We start from the raw sequence: 13,170 nt of genomic DNA, 5'->3' as shown, positions 1-13,170 counted from the left end.
TCCCTCCCACTTACTTCCCTAGATTCCTCTCCCCACCTCCTTTCATAGAAGGAACCACTCCCTCCCTCCATCACATCCTGTTTATCTCCTTGGTTTTCACGTTCCTCAGATGAGCCCGCAGGTAGAGTGTCAGCCTCGCCCTCAGCCCTCGGACCTGCTTCAGGGTCTGAGAGAGCTGCCAACAGGTCACTCTTCTCCCCGTGCGGGCCTTGAGGACCACAGCGGTCTCCCCTCCTCTAACACTATCCTCGTGGCCACTCACTGCCCTGAGCAAAGTCCTGTGAGGGCTCCCCATGACCCAGGAAGAATTCCTTCTCCTGGCATTTGAGACTGCACAATCTCGTCCCCCGCTCACGGTTCCCACTCTCTCTGCAGCCTCGCCCTTCGCCTGCTCCAAACCGCCTGCTTCCCCCAGCGGTTGGCTGTTTTCCTTCCCCTGAGCTGTTCCTGGGCCGTTCCACCAGGTGAAACACCTGCCCTGCCAGCTGCTGTGATGTCAGAAGCCCCCAGACCCTCTCCTCTGGGGGGATTCCTCGCTGCTGCTCTTGGGTAGAATCCCTGCCTTCACTGAATCCCAACACCCACCCAGGGACTGCATACTCCATTGCACTGTTTCCACCCAACCAAAACTCGCACAGGACAAGTACTCGCCCACGTGAAGTACTCAAAACAAAAGGTACTTGAACGGATGAAAGCAGTGTTAGGTTCTCACTGCTTTGGCTCTTGCTAGCTCTATTTCTGGACTTCCCAAGTGGTGCTAGGGGTACATAACCTGCCAATGCAGGAGACTTAAGCAATGCAGGATTGATCCCTGGGTCTGGAAGATCCCCTGGAGAAGGGCATGGAAACCCACTCCAGCATTCTTGTCTGAGGAATCCCATGGACAGAGGAGCCTGGCTGGCTATGGTCCATAAGGTCGGGGACACAACTGAAGCGACTTAGCATGCACGTACGCAGTCCTATTTCTAGAATTCTATTCTATTTCCAGAATTCACTAAATTTCTTGTTTGTTGTTTTGCTATTTTAGTCACTAGGTCGTGTCTGACTCTTGTCACCCCATGGACTGTAGCTCCTCTGTCCATGGGATTCTTCATGAAAGAATACTGGAGTGGGTTGCCATGTCCTTCTCCAGTGGATCTTCCTGATCCAGGGATCGAACTCACGTCTCCTGCTTTGGCAGGCGGATTCTTTACCACTGAGCTGCCCAGAAATTTCTTCTAGTGATCCCATAAGACCAAATGCTTCTGAGGTTCCCAGTCCTTTTGAGACAGAGCTCAGTATAAGGCTGTTTAATCCCCGGATCTACACCCGCTCGTCACCATGCCCATGGGAGGGGACTCTGAGCAGATGGCTATATTCCACTGGGAAACTAGCCGTTTTCTTCATTCTGAGCCATCATTTAACAAACCTTTGTGAAGGGCCAACCAAGGGGGGCTGATTCACCGGGTCAGCTTCTTCCATGGGGTCTGGGCTGGGAGCCATGGAGACAAACAGCAACAACTATTTGCCAAGTGTTTACTCAGTCCTGAACCCCATGGGAGGCATATAACATTCAATCCTTCACTTGTTATCAAACGACCCCCAAGGCAGTTACCTGCCTCCCTCTTCACATTAGGTATGTGGGTATCAGAGAGGTTGAGCCCCTTGCCCAGGATCACACAGTTGCGACATGGGTCTCCTATCTTTCTTTCTTTTGTTTGTTTTACTGAGATATAATTCACACGCCATAAAACTCACCTTTAAAGTGTACAGTTCAGTGGGTGTTAGTATATCACAAGCTGGTGTGACATCCCCACTGTCTAACTTCATCATCCCCCCAAAGAAACCCATATCCCCTGGCAGTCACTCTTCACTCCTACACGCACTCCCCCCACACCCGGCTCTGGCAATCTCTCATCTACTTTCTGTCTCCATGGATTTGCCTCTTTGGGACATTTTCTACAAATGGAATCCTACACTAGGTGGCCTTTTGTATCTGGCTTCTTTCACTTAGCATCACGTGGTCAAGGTTCATCTGTGTCACGGCATATGTCAGTACTTCATTCCTTTCTAAGGCTGAATAATATTTCAGTGTATGGGTGGATCCCATTTAGTTACCCATTCATCCACGGATGGACGTGTCGGTTGTTTCTGCCTTTTTGATTATTTTTTTTTTTTTGCCTTTTTGATTATTATGAATGGTGCTGCTATGAACATTCATGCACAAGTTTTTATGTGAATATATGTTTTCTTTTCTCTTGGTACACACCTAGGATTGGAACCTTCAGCTCACTCTGTGTTTAACCTTTTTTCTTTTAGTTAGTTAGTTATTTTTGGCTGTGCTGGGTCTTCACTGCTGCATGGTTTTCTTGCTCCTTGCAGTGAGCAGGGGCTACTCTCTTGTGGTATGTGGGCTTCTCACTGCGGTGGCCTCTCCTGTTGTGGATCATGGGCTCTAGGAGGCGTAGGCTTCAGTAGTTTCAGCTCTCAGGCTCTAGAGTACAAGCTCAACAGTTGTGACACATGGGTTTTAGTGGCTCTACAGCATGTGGAATCTTCCTGGACCAGGGATCGAACCCCCGTCTCCTGCATTGGCAGGCAGATTCTTTACCACTGAGCCACCAGGGAAGCCCCTGTGTTTAACCTTTCGAGGAACTGCCAGGCTGTTCTCCACAACAGTTGCCCCACGTTCCCTTCCCACCAGCAGCGCACATGGGTGCATCCTGCTTTCTAGATACGAAGCCCACATTCTCCCCCCAGAAACTGTCTAGCAGGCAGGTGCCCCTCCACAGTACAGGCTCTGGTATGTACCAACCTTCAGTGCTTGTTCCTTAAAGTACTGCAGGGCGTAAGCAAAGATTTCAAGGGCTTTGACTTTCTTGCCATTTGCTGCTGTCAGGTCTGTATCCATGGTGAGGTCCTGGAGGGGAGAATGAAGTGAGATAGGAAGAAGAAGAAAGCCTCCCTTCTGGCTTTAGGCACTGCCACGAGACCCAGGAATCCCAGCGAACCATGTTTGTGCTTCCCGCAGGCTAGGGTGGCGTGCCCCCAGACAGGGCTGGCAGCATCGCCCCCTCACTGTGTAGGAGGCCCTGGCTCTGCACCCCCAACCCCACCTCCACTGCTTCCCTCCCTCCCTCTTTTCTTCCCTCTTCTGGACCCTCTGGGAGCAGAGGTCTCGGGGCAGCAACAGAGCCCAGGAAGAAAGAAAAGGCAGCAGCCGCCACTCCCGGTACAATTTACATACTATTTCCACATATGGACACACATGGTCACCCTTGGGAACCCTCCTAATCGAAGCCTAGATAATCATGCCAACTCGCTGATGTGCATGGCGCTAAACAGGCATGAAGCTTTCACTACCCGATGAGCTGCCAACCAAGTCACAAAAATAGAAGGGCTCCTATTTTAAGACTTGTGCTGTCTAATCCACTGGGAGCCTAGCATCACTGCCTTCTTCCCGTGCCAAAAGCCACAGCAGCTGCTGCTTGTGGTCCTCGGATGGAAGATGCTCCGTGAGATGCCAGATGGACTGAGGTCATTAAAAAATGATGAAAATAGTCCCCAGGGGGGTGGGAATGGGCAGAGCAAACATCAGGAGGAAGCCCCTAAGTCTCCTGGAACCAGCAGGCTTATCACCACTGGGGGAAAAAAATCAGTGTGGCCTCTGGATTGATCCAGGTTGGGTAATTAGCCTTTGCCTTTGGAGCGTGAAGGAGTATCAAGTGCTAAACTGGCCTTGTGGGACCTGCCCATCATTTCAACCCATCTGCACAAGCTCACTATTCCAACACCTGGGGTTAAGCAAAGACACCCCAGCTTAGGGGTGGTGGCTCCCAGGCAACTTCCAGCCACCAGGAAGACATGGGCTTGGAACTGAAAAATTCAAACTGAAGAAATTCTGGGCTTCCACTTGCACGAGACTGCTATAAGGCACCGAATCACATCAGGTGAAACAGGAAGGACACTTTTCGAGCAGACGTTGGTCTGCTTGAGAGAGAGACCACCATGTGGATGAGCACAGAGCCCTGGAAGGCCGGGTGCTGGCTGCAGGATCTCACCAGTAACATCTGTTTTGTCATCTGCAAACCCTTAACAGCAGACAGATAAAAGCGATGCTAATAGAAGGTAGCAGTTGACTTTAACTTGCTAAGGGCTGGCATGGTTCTAAGTGCTTTGTGTATTTTGATTCCTTTAATCCTTACAACATCCCCATAAGAAAAGCATAAGTAGTGCCTCCATTTCACAGATAAGGTAAAGCAAAGCAGGAGAGGCTCGGTGACTTGGATTAAGTATCTCAAAGGTGGCAGAGGTGGGATTTAAACCCAGACCATCTGGCTTCAGGGTCTGTGGTCCTAAACCCTATCACCATCCTGCATCTCTAACTGTGCACATTAAGGAAAATTTAAGGGATAAGAGGCTTATACTGCAAAGATTCTATCCTATGGACCAACATTTCGATGAGGCTCAGGGGAGGGTCCTAATCGACTTGGCCATCTTACTGAAGCCTGGAAAGTAGGGAGCAAAATTGCTTCAGGCACTGAACCTCGAATTACTGCGGGGAGGCTTGATTTCCTAAGCCACCTCCTTCCCCACATAGAGGGTTAAATGAGCTAGGTGTTACAGGTTGTTGCTTCCAGACAGGTTCATTAATAGCCACTACCCTGAGCCCCCAAAAGGCCTCCCAGCCCCCAAGTCCTTCCTTCAGGACCCCTTGATCTTCCAACAATCCAGCAACTCAAGGGGGATCTCCCAGAACAGCAGGACCCCCCAACCCCCTATGCCTGTGCTCCATCCAGCCAGGCTGATTTCCGAAGCAAACAAGTTGCTAGATATTCTGAACATTTCCCTGTCCATGTGTGCATCAGAAAATGTACTGTGTGGTCCACAAAAGTGTGGCGTGCTCCAGGTTGTTTCTAAAATCCAGGTGAATGGACGTTCATTTCTGCTTGGGAGAAACCTGAGGGCCCCCAAGGGTCAAAAGGGCTGGAGGAAGCTTGGCTCTCCAATGCGGGGCACTCGGGGCCCCGGAGAGGTTGGCTCACCCCAGTCGTGTGCAGCTTCATCTTGAACTTCTCCAGGTACAGCCACTGCTTGGCCTCGTTGGGATCCAGGTCGTGGTAAAAGTCCCTGGCGGCATACCCGAAACTGTGGAACTTCCTCTCTGGAGTCAACAGGATGGTGGTCGGAGTCTTCTGGTTGGACACCCCAGGGTCGCCTCCCTCCCATCGCCTGCCGCCAAGGAAAGGCAGAGGTTATGGGCCTTCTTGCATGACGTGAGCACCTACTGTGTGCATGGCTGGTACAGATGGTGGGTGCTCACAGTGGCTGCTACAGGTACAGGTTATGGTATTGTGTTGAGTTTTGGTGGGTCCTTCTTAGGTTTAATAGTATTTTTTATTTATTTGGGGGGAATGATGGTAGTTTTTGGTTATACAATGGCTATGGCTACAGAGCAGTATCATTTTAGCTGGTTGAGTGGTGACCAGAGACACAATTTGAGTTAACAAGCAAAACGAAAGGGACAATGGCTCAGTAACAAAGTCTGTTTTATCCTTTCACTCAGAGTTTACTGAGCATCTACTCTGTGCCAGGTGCTGTTGACACAGAGATAAAACATTTATATTTCTGCCTTCAAATTACTCGCAACATAGTAGGTAACTGTGTCTGTGTGTGTTTGGTTTGCAGTTTGGCTTTTTAATCTGCAAGCACTCAATAGCAGATGTATCCTCTTTGAAACAGGCAGGGAAGAAACACACACAGAAATACCTGCCTCATCAGATGGAGGTGAAGGGGAGATAGCCCAGAGAGGTCAGAGGAGGCAGAGGTACCAGAGATAGGAGCCTTGGAAAGAATGCAGGGTTCAGGAGAGACTTGAAGGATGGACAGACAGCTGGATGTTGAAAGAGGGATGGACACTGCAGGCTGCTCAGAGGTGGGCAAGCATGGGGCATGTATGGGGAAAGCCAGGTGACTGTGTGGGTTGGAGAAAGCATGTAAATGAGGAGAGTGATTGTGTTCGGGTGGGGAAAACGAGCCTGGAAAGGTGCTGAGGATCCTGAGGAGTGAGAGATTTAATCGGTGAGTAATAGGGAGCCACTAAAGGTTTTAGAGCAGGGCTAGGACAGAATCAGAGCTGTTATTGACCAGAGCAAACTGGACTAAAGGGAAGGAGACTGGAAGCCAGGAGGCTGAGAAGAGAGCTCAGGTCTCAAGGTGAAGGAGCTCGTACAAGGATAGAGAGCCCTGGGAAGAGAGAGAGGGGATGATGGGGAGGAACCGTCCAGAAGGAGAACTGAGCCAAACAGCCTCACTGATGAGCAGGTGCCAGGGTGCCCCACAGGTTTCAAACTGGGGAGTCTGGAGGAGAGAGTGCCCCTCACAGATGCCAGCAATCCCGGCCAAGAAGTAGGCAGGAGGAACCATGGAGGGCTTTATTTGAAAGTGCTGGCATTGAACTCCCAGGAGGGGCTTGAAGGTGCAAGCCAGGAAGAGATTCAGGCAAGAAATAGACCCGGGCGCCCCCATCCTTGGGTGACAATCACAGTGGCAGACAGATGAGAGCGCTGACGGGAATGGCTCTCATCAGAACGGCTCTGGTGGAGGGAAGGGACCATACCCTGCGTGTCTGTGTGGTGAAGAGGAGCCAGAAGCCAGGAGGGGTGAGTACAGACAGACTGGAGGATGCGATGGGATTAGATCCTGGAACTGATGGGAAGTGTGATGGAGCAAGCAGCGGGTAGGTTGAGCCCCAGAAAAGCTTCCTTCCTCCTCGCAGACAGAAAGAAGGAGAAAAGTAAAGAGAGTGGAGATGACAGGTGACTGGATGCTCCTCCCTTCCTTGGGGCCACAGCAGAGAAGCCCTGGCTGCCAGAAGGACAGGATGCTGTCTCCTCCACCAGGTCCTAGCTCAGCAGGTTGCTCCATCCCTGCCACGCGACCCCTACAAGCAGTCTCTGGGGGAGACAGTGCACGAGGGGAAGAGCATCTTTCCCCCCAGCCTGCCCTCTGGGGGAGGTGGCCGCTCTCCTGGCTGGGCTCACACCGGCTGCTGCCATCACAGTCCGGATGGAGAGCCAACCTCCACCTAGACCTGCCATGCAGATGGGGCCAGAGTCATCCCTGGACGGTTTCCCGGTCAAGCCCCATCTACCCAGGGAGCCAAGTCCCCATGGTGACCCCGCTGAGTTGCGGAGATGATCACTGTCCCAGGCAGACACTGGTGCCTGGACCAGGGATGCGTTCCACACACAACCTTTCAGAAATAGATTTTCCAGGACTATGAACACTGACATTTTCAGTAGGTAATGGACTTCCAGAGATTTTGCCCTTCAAATATTCAATTCTTCATTCCTATTTAAATATAAAAAACTTAACTTTCTCATTCATAATTCTGTCAGTCTGGATCAAGGTGATATTAATATGTTCTGACTGAAATAAAATTCAGGTAGAACCTTCCTCCAAAATCTCTACAATTACTAAGATAACACCCCTAGAGACCCTGAACTCTGTGAAGGCTTTGTAAGAATTCCTCCCCAGCAAGTTCAAAGTTATTTCTGCTCCTTTCTCTTTTGTCAATTTTCACTGCATGACTCTCTCTTTAGAAATAAATTTTTTAAAACAACAATATAGAAGCCGATAAATGTTGATTCAAGTTTATGGGAGCTTCCCTGGTGACTCAGATGGTAAAGAATCTGCCTGCAGCGCAGGTTTAATCCCTAGGTCGGGAAGATCCCCTGGAGAAGGGAATGACAACCCACTCCAGCATTCTTGTCTGGAGAATCCCATGGACAGAGGAGCCTACAGTCCATGGGATCACAGAGTTGGACATGACTTAGCAACTAAACAACAATAACAAAGCGCTTGACTGGAAGTCTCACTGCATTTGCACACACACTCTGAGGAGCAGGTACTGCATTATCCCCATTTCACAGATAAGGAAACTGAGCTTTAGGAGGTTCATCGATCGCCTGAGGTCACACAGTAAGAGACCTGGATCTCCTCCATCACAAACACCCTGTAAGTCTGCCTCTTGCCGAGGCGGCGTGCTAGAAGTTTCAGACTCACTCTCTAGGCCTTTCCCCAAACCAACTAAGTCAGAATTAAACCAATTCCTTTACAGACCAGGAACCTGGAGCTCAGAGATCAGAAGCAGCTTGCCCAAAGTGGCATGGTGAGATTAGGCCAAGCAGGGCCAGAATCCAGAAAAGACCTGCCTACTGAGTACCATTCATCTGCTCACTGGACGATTCCCTCTCCCCTCCCCCAGAGCCCTCCCCCAAGTCTCCATAGTGACAAGTGACTGGCACTAGCCCCTGCCCCTCTGATGGCTCACCTCATCACGTGGATGCATTCTGGCTCCTTGGTGAAGCTGTAGGCATAGCCGCTGGACGTGGTCCCAAAGTCAATGGCCACCACCACGAGAAACGTCTGCTGCTCAGAGACGTTCGGGTCAGCATCGTTCTGCAGATACAAGTTGGGTACAGGGCGTGGGTGGGGGCAGTCAAGCCCAGGTTTCAGGAAGGTTCCACCCTGCTCCACTGTGCACCCACTGCAGTCAGAAGGACATTGCACGTTTGGTTGAAGTCTGCCACGTGGTGAGCCCTGGGGAGAGGACAGGCCTGCCTCCAGCGCCCCATGAACTCAGAGAGAAATGGAGGGTCCTCCTGAGTGGAGGGCTGGGCCAGGTCATTGGGGAGGGCACCCGTCTACACATGCGCACCTCAGCCTTTATCAACCACATGTGAGTGCGGCAAATTACAGAAACACTTCCACTGGAACCAGAAGCCCAAGAGTCTTCCCCCCACTGGCCTCCCCAGGCCCTACACAGACCTCCAGACCCTGCTCAGTTGTGCCCTGCGCACCTCCAGGTGACCGCTCCATCTGCCTGGGTGTGTGGGGCGGGGGTGTAGGGCTCAGCAGACCAGGGACCCTGCCTGGTCCTGCCGTAGTCAGCCACGTGACCCTTGGGGCCCAGAGCCTTTCCTCATCTGTCAGGTGGGTAGGTCAAGTCATTCTAGATTTCCCCAAAAAATTTTAAAGCAGTATAGACTTCCTTTTTAACACTCACAGAACTTCAAATTATACCAATCAACTTGGGATCTGAAGAGTATTGACTGGTTAGAGCAGGGGGTGACAGCCCCACCTACCTGGCCTTTCGTCACACTGCGCGCCATCCCCTTAGGTGACCCTGAAGCTTTTCCAGGGAACCCTCAGGGTACAGAGTTTGAAAACCACAGGACCCGGCTCTTCCGTGCCCAAGCCTCTCAGTTTTCCCAAGCCTGAGGGAGTTCCAGAACGCAGGCCTTTCCATGGAAGCCAAGACAGTGCCAGGAAAACTGGGACAAGCTGGCATCCCTCCCTAGTGATGGCTCTGAAGTTCTCAGCAGTGTCTTCTTTGCGGGTCTGAGCAGCTCATATAAAACCACCCTTCCCTCCAGGTACTTCTCTCTGGTTGGCTATGTGTAAACGCCTTGAACAGCTGCCCCACAATATCTATCTGGGGCAGTGTGGGAACCAATGCCCAGCCTCCAGCCCCCGCCCCCGACACCCCTGACCCCCCCACACCGCCCAGGTCTCCTCTCCTGGGCAACTTGGTACAGAGCAGCTAGAGCCACAGCTTTTGGTCACAGCACTTAACTGCCCTGGAAAAACCACTGCTTTCCACTGACTCGCCCACTGGCCAGATGTGGCTGCGTCCTCCCAGGAGGGTGCCCCGCAGTCTCTGAGCCCTGAATCTTTAAAGAGCTGCTCCCCGCTGCCCGCTCCTGTTAGCCACACCCAGATCAATGGCTGCAGAAGTACCAGCCACACCACCGAAAGCCTCTTCCTACCCAGAGCAGGGAAAGCCGACTCAGGAAGCAAAGGTAACCAGCACACACATCCCGCCCCTTCCCCCATCCCCCCCACACATACACATTTCTTACCACAATGTGGGAAGGGGACAGAGGTGTTATTCCTGTGTCCCCCAGGCTCCGGGCTGGAGAGGAATATGCAGACGTGGGGGCCGTTTCTGAAAGGAAAGACAAGCGCATCCTTAGAGGTGGTGCGCGCTGAGCTGGAGAGCTGAAATGAGGACTGCATGGCTTTGCTCCTGCGGGGACTGTTCTAACCCTTGAAAAGCCAGATAATGTGGGGCCAGGCTGAACTGCATCCAGAACGGTAGGGTGTCTGATCTGGTTGCCCCGTATTTGGTATTTAAAACTTGACCAAATGAGACGCTCCTCTTCTCCCAGTGACCACCAAGCCTCTCAGTAAGTGCAGTCAATCTCTCAGCATTTATCACAGAGGCTGCCCAGTCCCTAAACCTACCCTTCCCTCTAGGTACTTCTCTCTGGCTGGCTACGTGTAAATGCCTTGAACAGCTGCCCCACAATATCCATCTGGGGCAGCGTGGGAACCAAACCAGGTATCTGAGAAAGACCTGTCTGCTTCTAGGGAGGCACCAGGAGCGGCTCCATCTGCGTCTGCTGCCAAATCACTTTGGTTAATCCCACACGCTTACTGATTTATTTTCCTGCTTGGTGAGAACTCAAACAGCATCATTACAGTGGGTGCCAAACGAGTTGAGGAAATAAAAGGAATCATGAAAGAGGGATGCGAAGCCTCGAATCTGCACAGCCACCTCCCCACTCTGCAGGCATCTGTTCCCTCTCCTCCCGATGAGGCTCAGTTCCAACCTTTGGGAGAAAGGCGCAGAAGCAAGTTAAGTAAAAAGACCAAAAATCAATCTGTGGGGGAAAGGACTTAAACAGACATTTCTCCAGAGAAGATATGCTAATGGTCAATAAGCACGTGAAAGATGCTTAACTCATTAGTCATTAGACAAATGCACTCATTAGTCAATAGGGAAATCAAAACCACAATGAGATACTGCTTCACACTCACTAGGATGGCTATAATATTTTTTTAAAGGAAATAACAAATGCTGGCAAAGATGTGGAAATATTGAAACCCCCTGTATATATCTTGTGGGAATGCAAAATGGTACAGCCACTGTGATAAACAGTTTGGTAGTTTCTTAAAAAGTGAGATGTAGTCTTAGCATAGACCCAATTCCTTTCCTAGGAATTCCACTCCTGAGTATCTATTCAAAAGAATTGAAAACAAGGATGCCTGTATGTGCACCTTCACTGCAGCATTATTTACAAAAACCAAAAAGTAAAAACAACCCAAGTATACATCAACAGATAAATGGATAAAAAAAATATGGTACATCCATTCAATGGATTATTATTCAGCTGTAAAAAGGAATGAAATTCTTATAGATGATACACCATGGATGAACTAGAAAAAATCATGCTAAGTGAAATAGGCTGGACCCAAGAGGACAAATATTACCTCATATCCAGAATAGGCAAATGAAATATAGAGAGTCAATACAAAAGCAGAATAGGCAAATTCATAGAGACAGACAGTAGATTAGAGGAAATCAGGGGCTGAGGGAGCATAGACGGATGGGGAATACAAAATTTCCATTTTGGATGATGAAAAAGCTTTTGAGTAGTAATGGTTACACAACACTGTGGATGAACTGATGCCACTGATTTGCACACCTTCAAATGGTTAAAGTGGAACATTTTATGTTATACATACTTCACCACCACGAAAAAAAATTCTTTTAAAAAAATCAACTTGCTCATCTGAGAGAGGAAGCAGTTTCAGGTTCTACTAGCTCCCTGGCTCAATGCTCTTGAAAACAAAATGGAGACATAAGCCTGGCTCCTGGACCAGCCCACTAAACTTCAGCTTCTTTGCTCATCACCCAGCACAGGGTACCCTCCTTCCATAAAAGCAGGGGAAGTTCAGCATCTCCACTAGTGAGACGTCTGCCCCCACCACCCCTTGGGCAGGTGGCATCAGAGAGAGGCCATCCTGTACCGGGAGCCACCCTCTCTCCACCTGCTACCTGGAAGGCCTGGGGCCATGTGTCCACATTTGCACAGAAGGTCTTGGAGGAAACCAAATGTCTAATTGCCCAGAAAATCTGGTGTTGGCAATTAGCAAACAAGCTATTATCAGCAGACAAACTATCCACCCCGCTGACTGCTTGGTTCTAATTATCCCATCACTCAGCCCTTCTCAGAGCATGGCCCACTGACTTGTAAAAGAGCATGTGTTGGGCTGCACCCAGAACACATGCCTTGGGCCCCAGGAGGACTCCAGGATATGTGAGGACAAGAATCAAGGATTTTTTTGGTTCTCCCTGTACCTCCTTCTATCTCCCTCCCACCCTCCCTCTGGTTCAGTGGAAATAAATCATTTGACATGATCGCTCAGCCAGGCCTAGAGGCAATTGCACTTCACGGCTGTTCTCCATTAGAAATTAAAATGCAGCTACATTGTGTGATGATTTAAAACTGATTTGCATGGAAGGTATGGAGGAGTAAGATCATTATAGGCATTTGCATATGAAGCACGCCCATATCTGTAGCTCTATAGATCCCAAATCAACGATAATTCACCAGTTTATGTGCATCAATCCGCCACAGGAATATACAGAGTCTGCAGTGACGACTTTGTTCTCCAGCTAATATTTCTTTATTTAACTATTTAAGATGTCAAAGAGGTGCTCAAAAATTCTTAGGGAAAAGAATATGGAAATGACTACTTTAGCCCTTGAGGGATGTGTTAAGTTTTCTGGTGTGCTAATAATCCCAACCAATCTTTTTTTTTTTTTTTCATGTATTTCTTTTTAATTTGAGGATAATTGCTTTACAATGTTATGTGGATTTCTGCCATATATCAACATGAATCAGCCATAGGCATAAGTATGTCTCCTCCCTCTAGAACCTCCCTCTCACCTCCCACTGCATCCCACCTCTTTATGTTTACACAGAGCACTGGGTTTGAGCTCCCTGCAGCATACAGCAAATTTCCACTGGCTACCTATGCTTCAATGCCAACCAATCTTGAGAGCTTTCATTTAATAGATGATTAAAAAGAAACACAACAGGGTCAATGGAATATTATCTGTTTTTCTGTGGATAATTGGCAGATCTAAGCTAATAGTAGGAGAGAGTTGATAACATGGAACGTCTAATGTGCAAGGTACGTGCTGTGTATTCTGGCTACCAATTAAACCTGGGCCATTATCTACAGTAAGAAACACCAACTGTCATTAATTGTGACCCTGTTTATGCTTCTCTGTAAAGCCTATATAATAACATCTGCTCTGAGACGACTCCCACC

General features: G+C 49.5%; 1 protein-coding gene across 1 annotated transcript in view; it reads right to left on the bottom strand.

Moving 5' to 3' along the window:
• Positions 1-13,170, bottom strand: part of HSPA12A (heat shock protein family A (Hsp70) member 12A) — a 75,982-nt gene that overhangs the window by 24,323 nt on the left and 38,489 nt on the right. Inside the window, exons 2-5 of the mRNA XM_043475337.1 lie at positions 9,906-9,991; positions 8,315-8,442; positions 5,025-5,211; positions 2,795-2,899 (exon numbers count right to left, since the gene is read on the bottom strand). Of these exons, the coding sequence (XP_043331272.1) occupies positions 2,795-2,899; positions 5,025-5,211; positions 8,315-8,442; positions 9,906-9,991 (506 nt within the window). The remainder of the gene's footprint in view (positions 1-2,794; positions 2,900-5,024; positions 5,212-8,314; positions 8,443-9,905; positions 9,992-13,170) is intronic.

Source organism: Cervus canadensis, chromosome 8, assembly GCF_019320065.1.
Source record: "Cervus canadensis isolate Bull #8, Minnesota chromosome 8, ASM1932006v1, whole genome shotgun sequence".
NCBI lineage: Eukaryota > Metazoa > Chordata > Mammalia > Artiodactyla > Cervidae > Cervus > Cervus canadensis.
The sequence above is the reverse complement of the archived record's forward strand: the minus strand, read 5'-3'. Positions and strand labels throughout refer to the sequence as shown.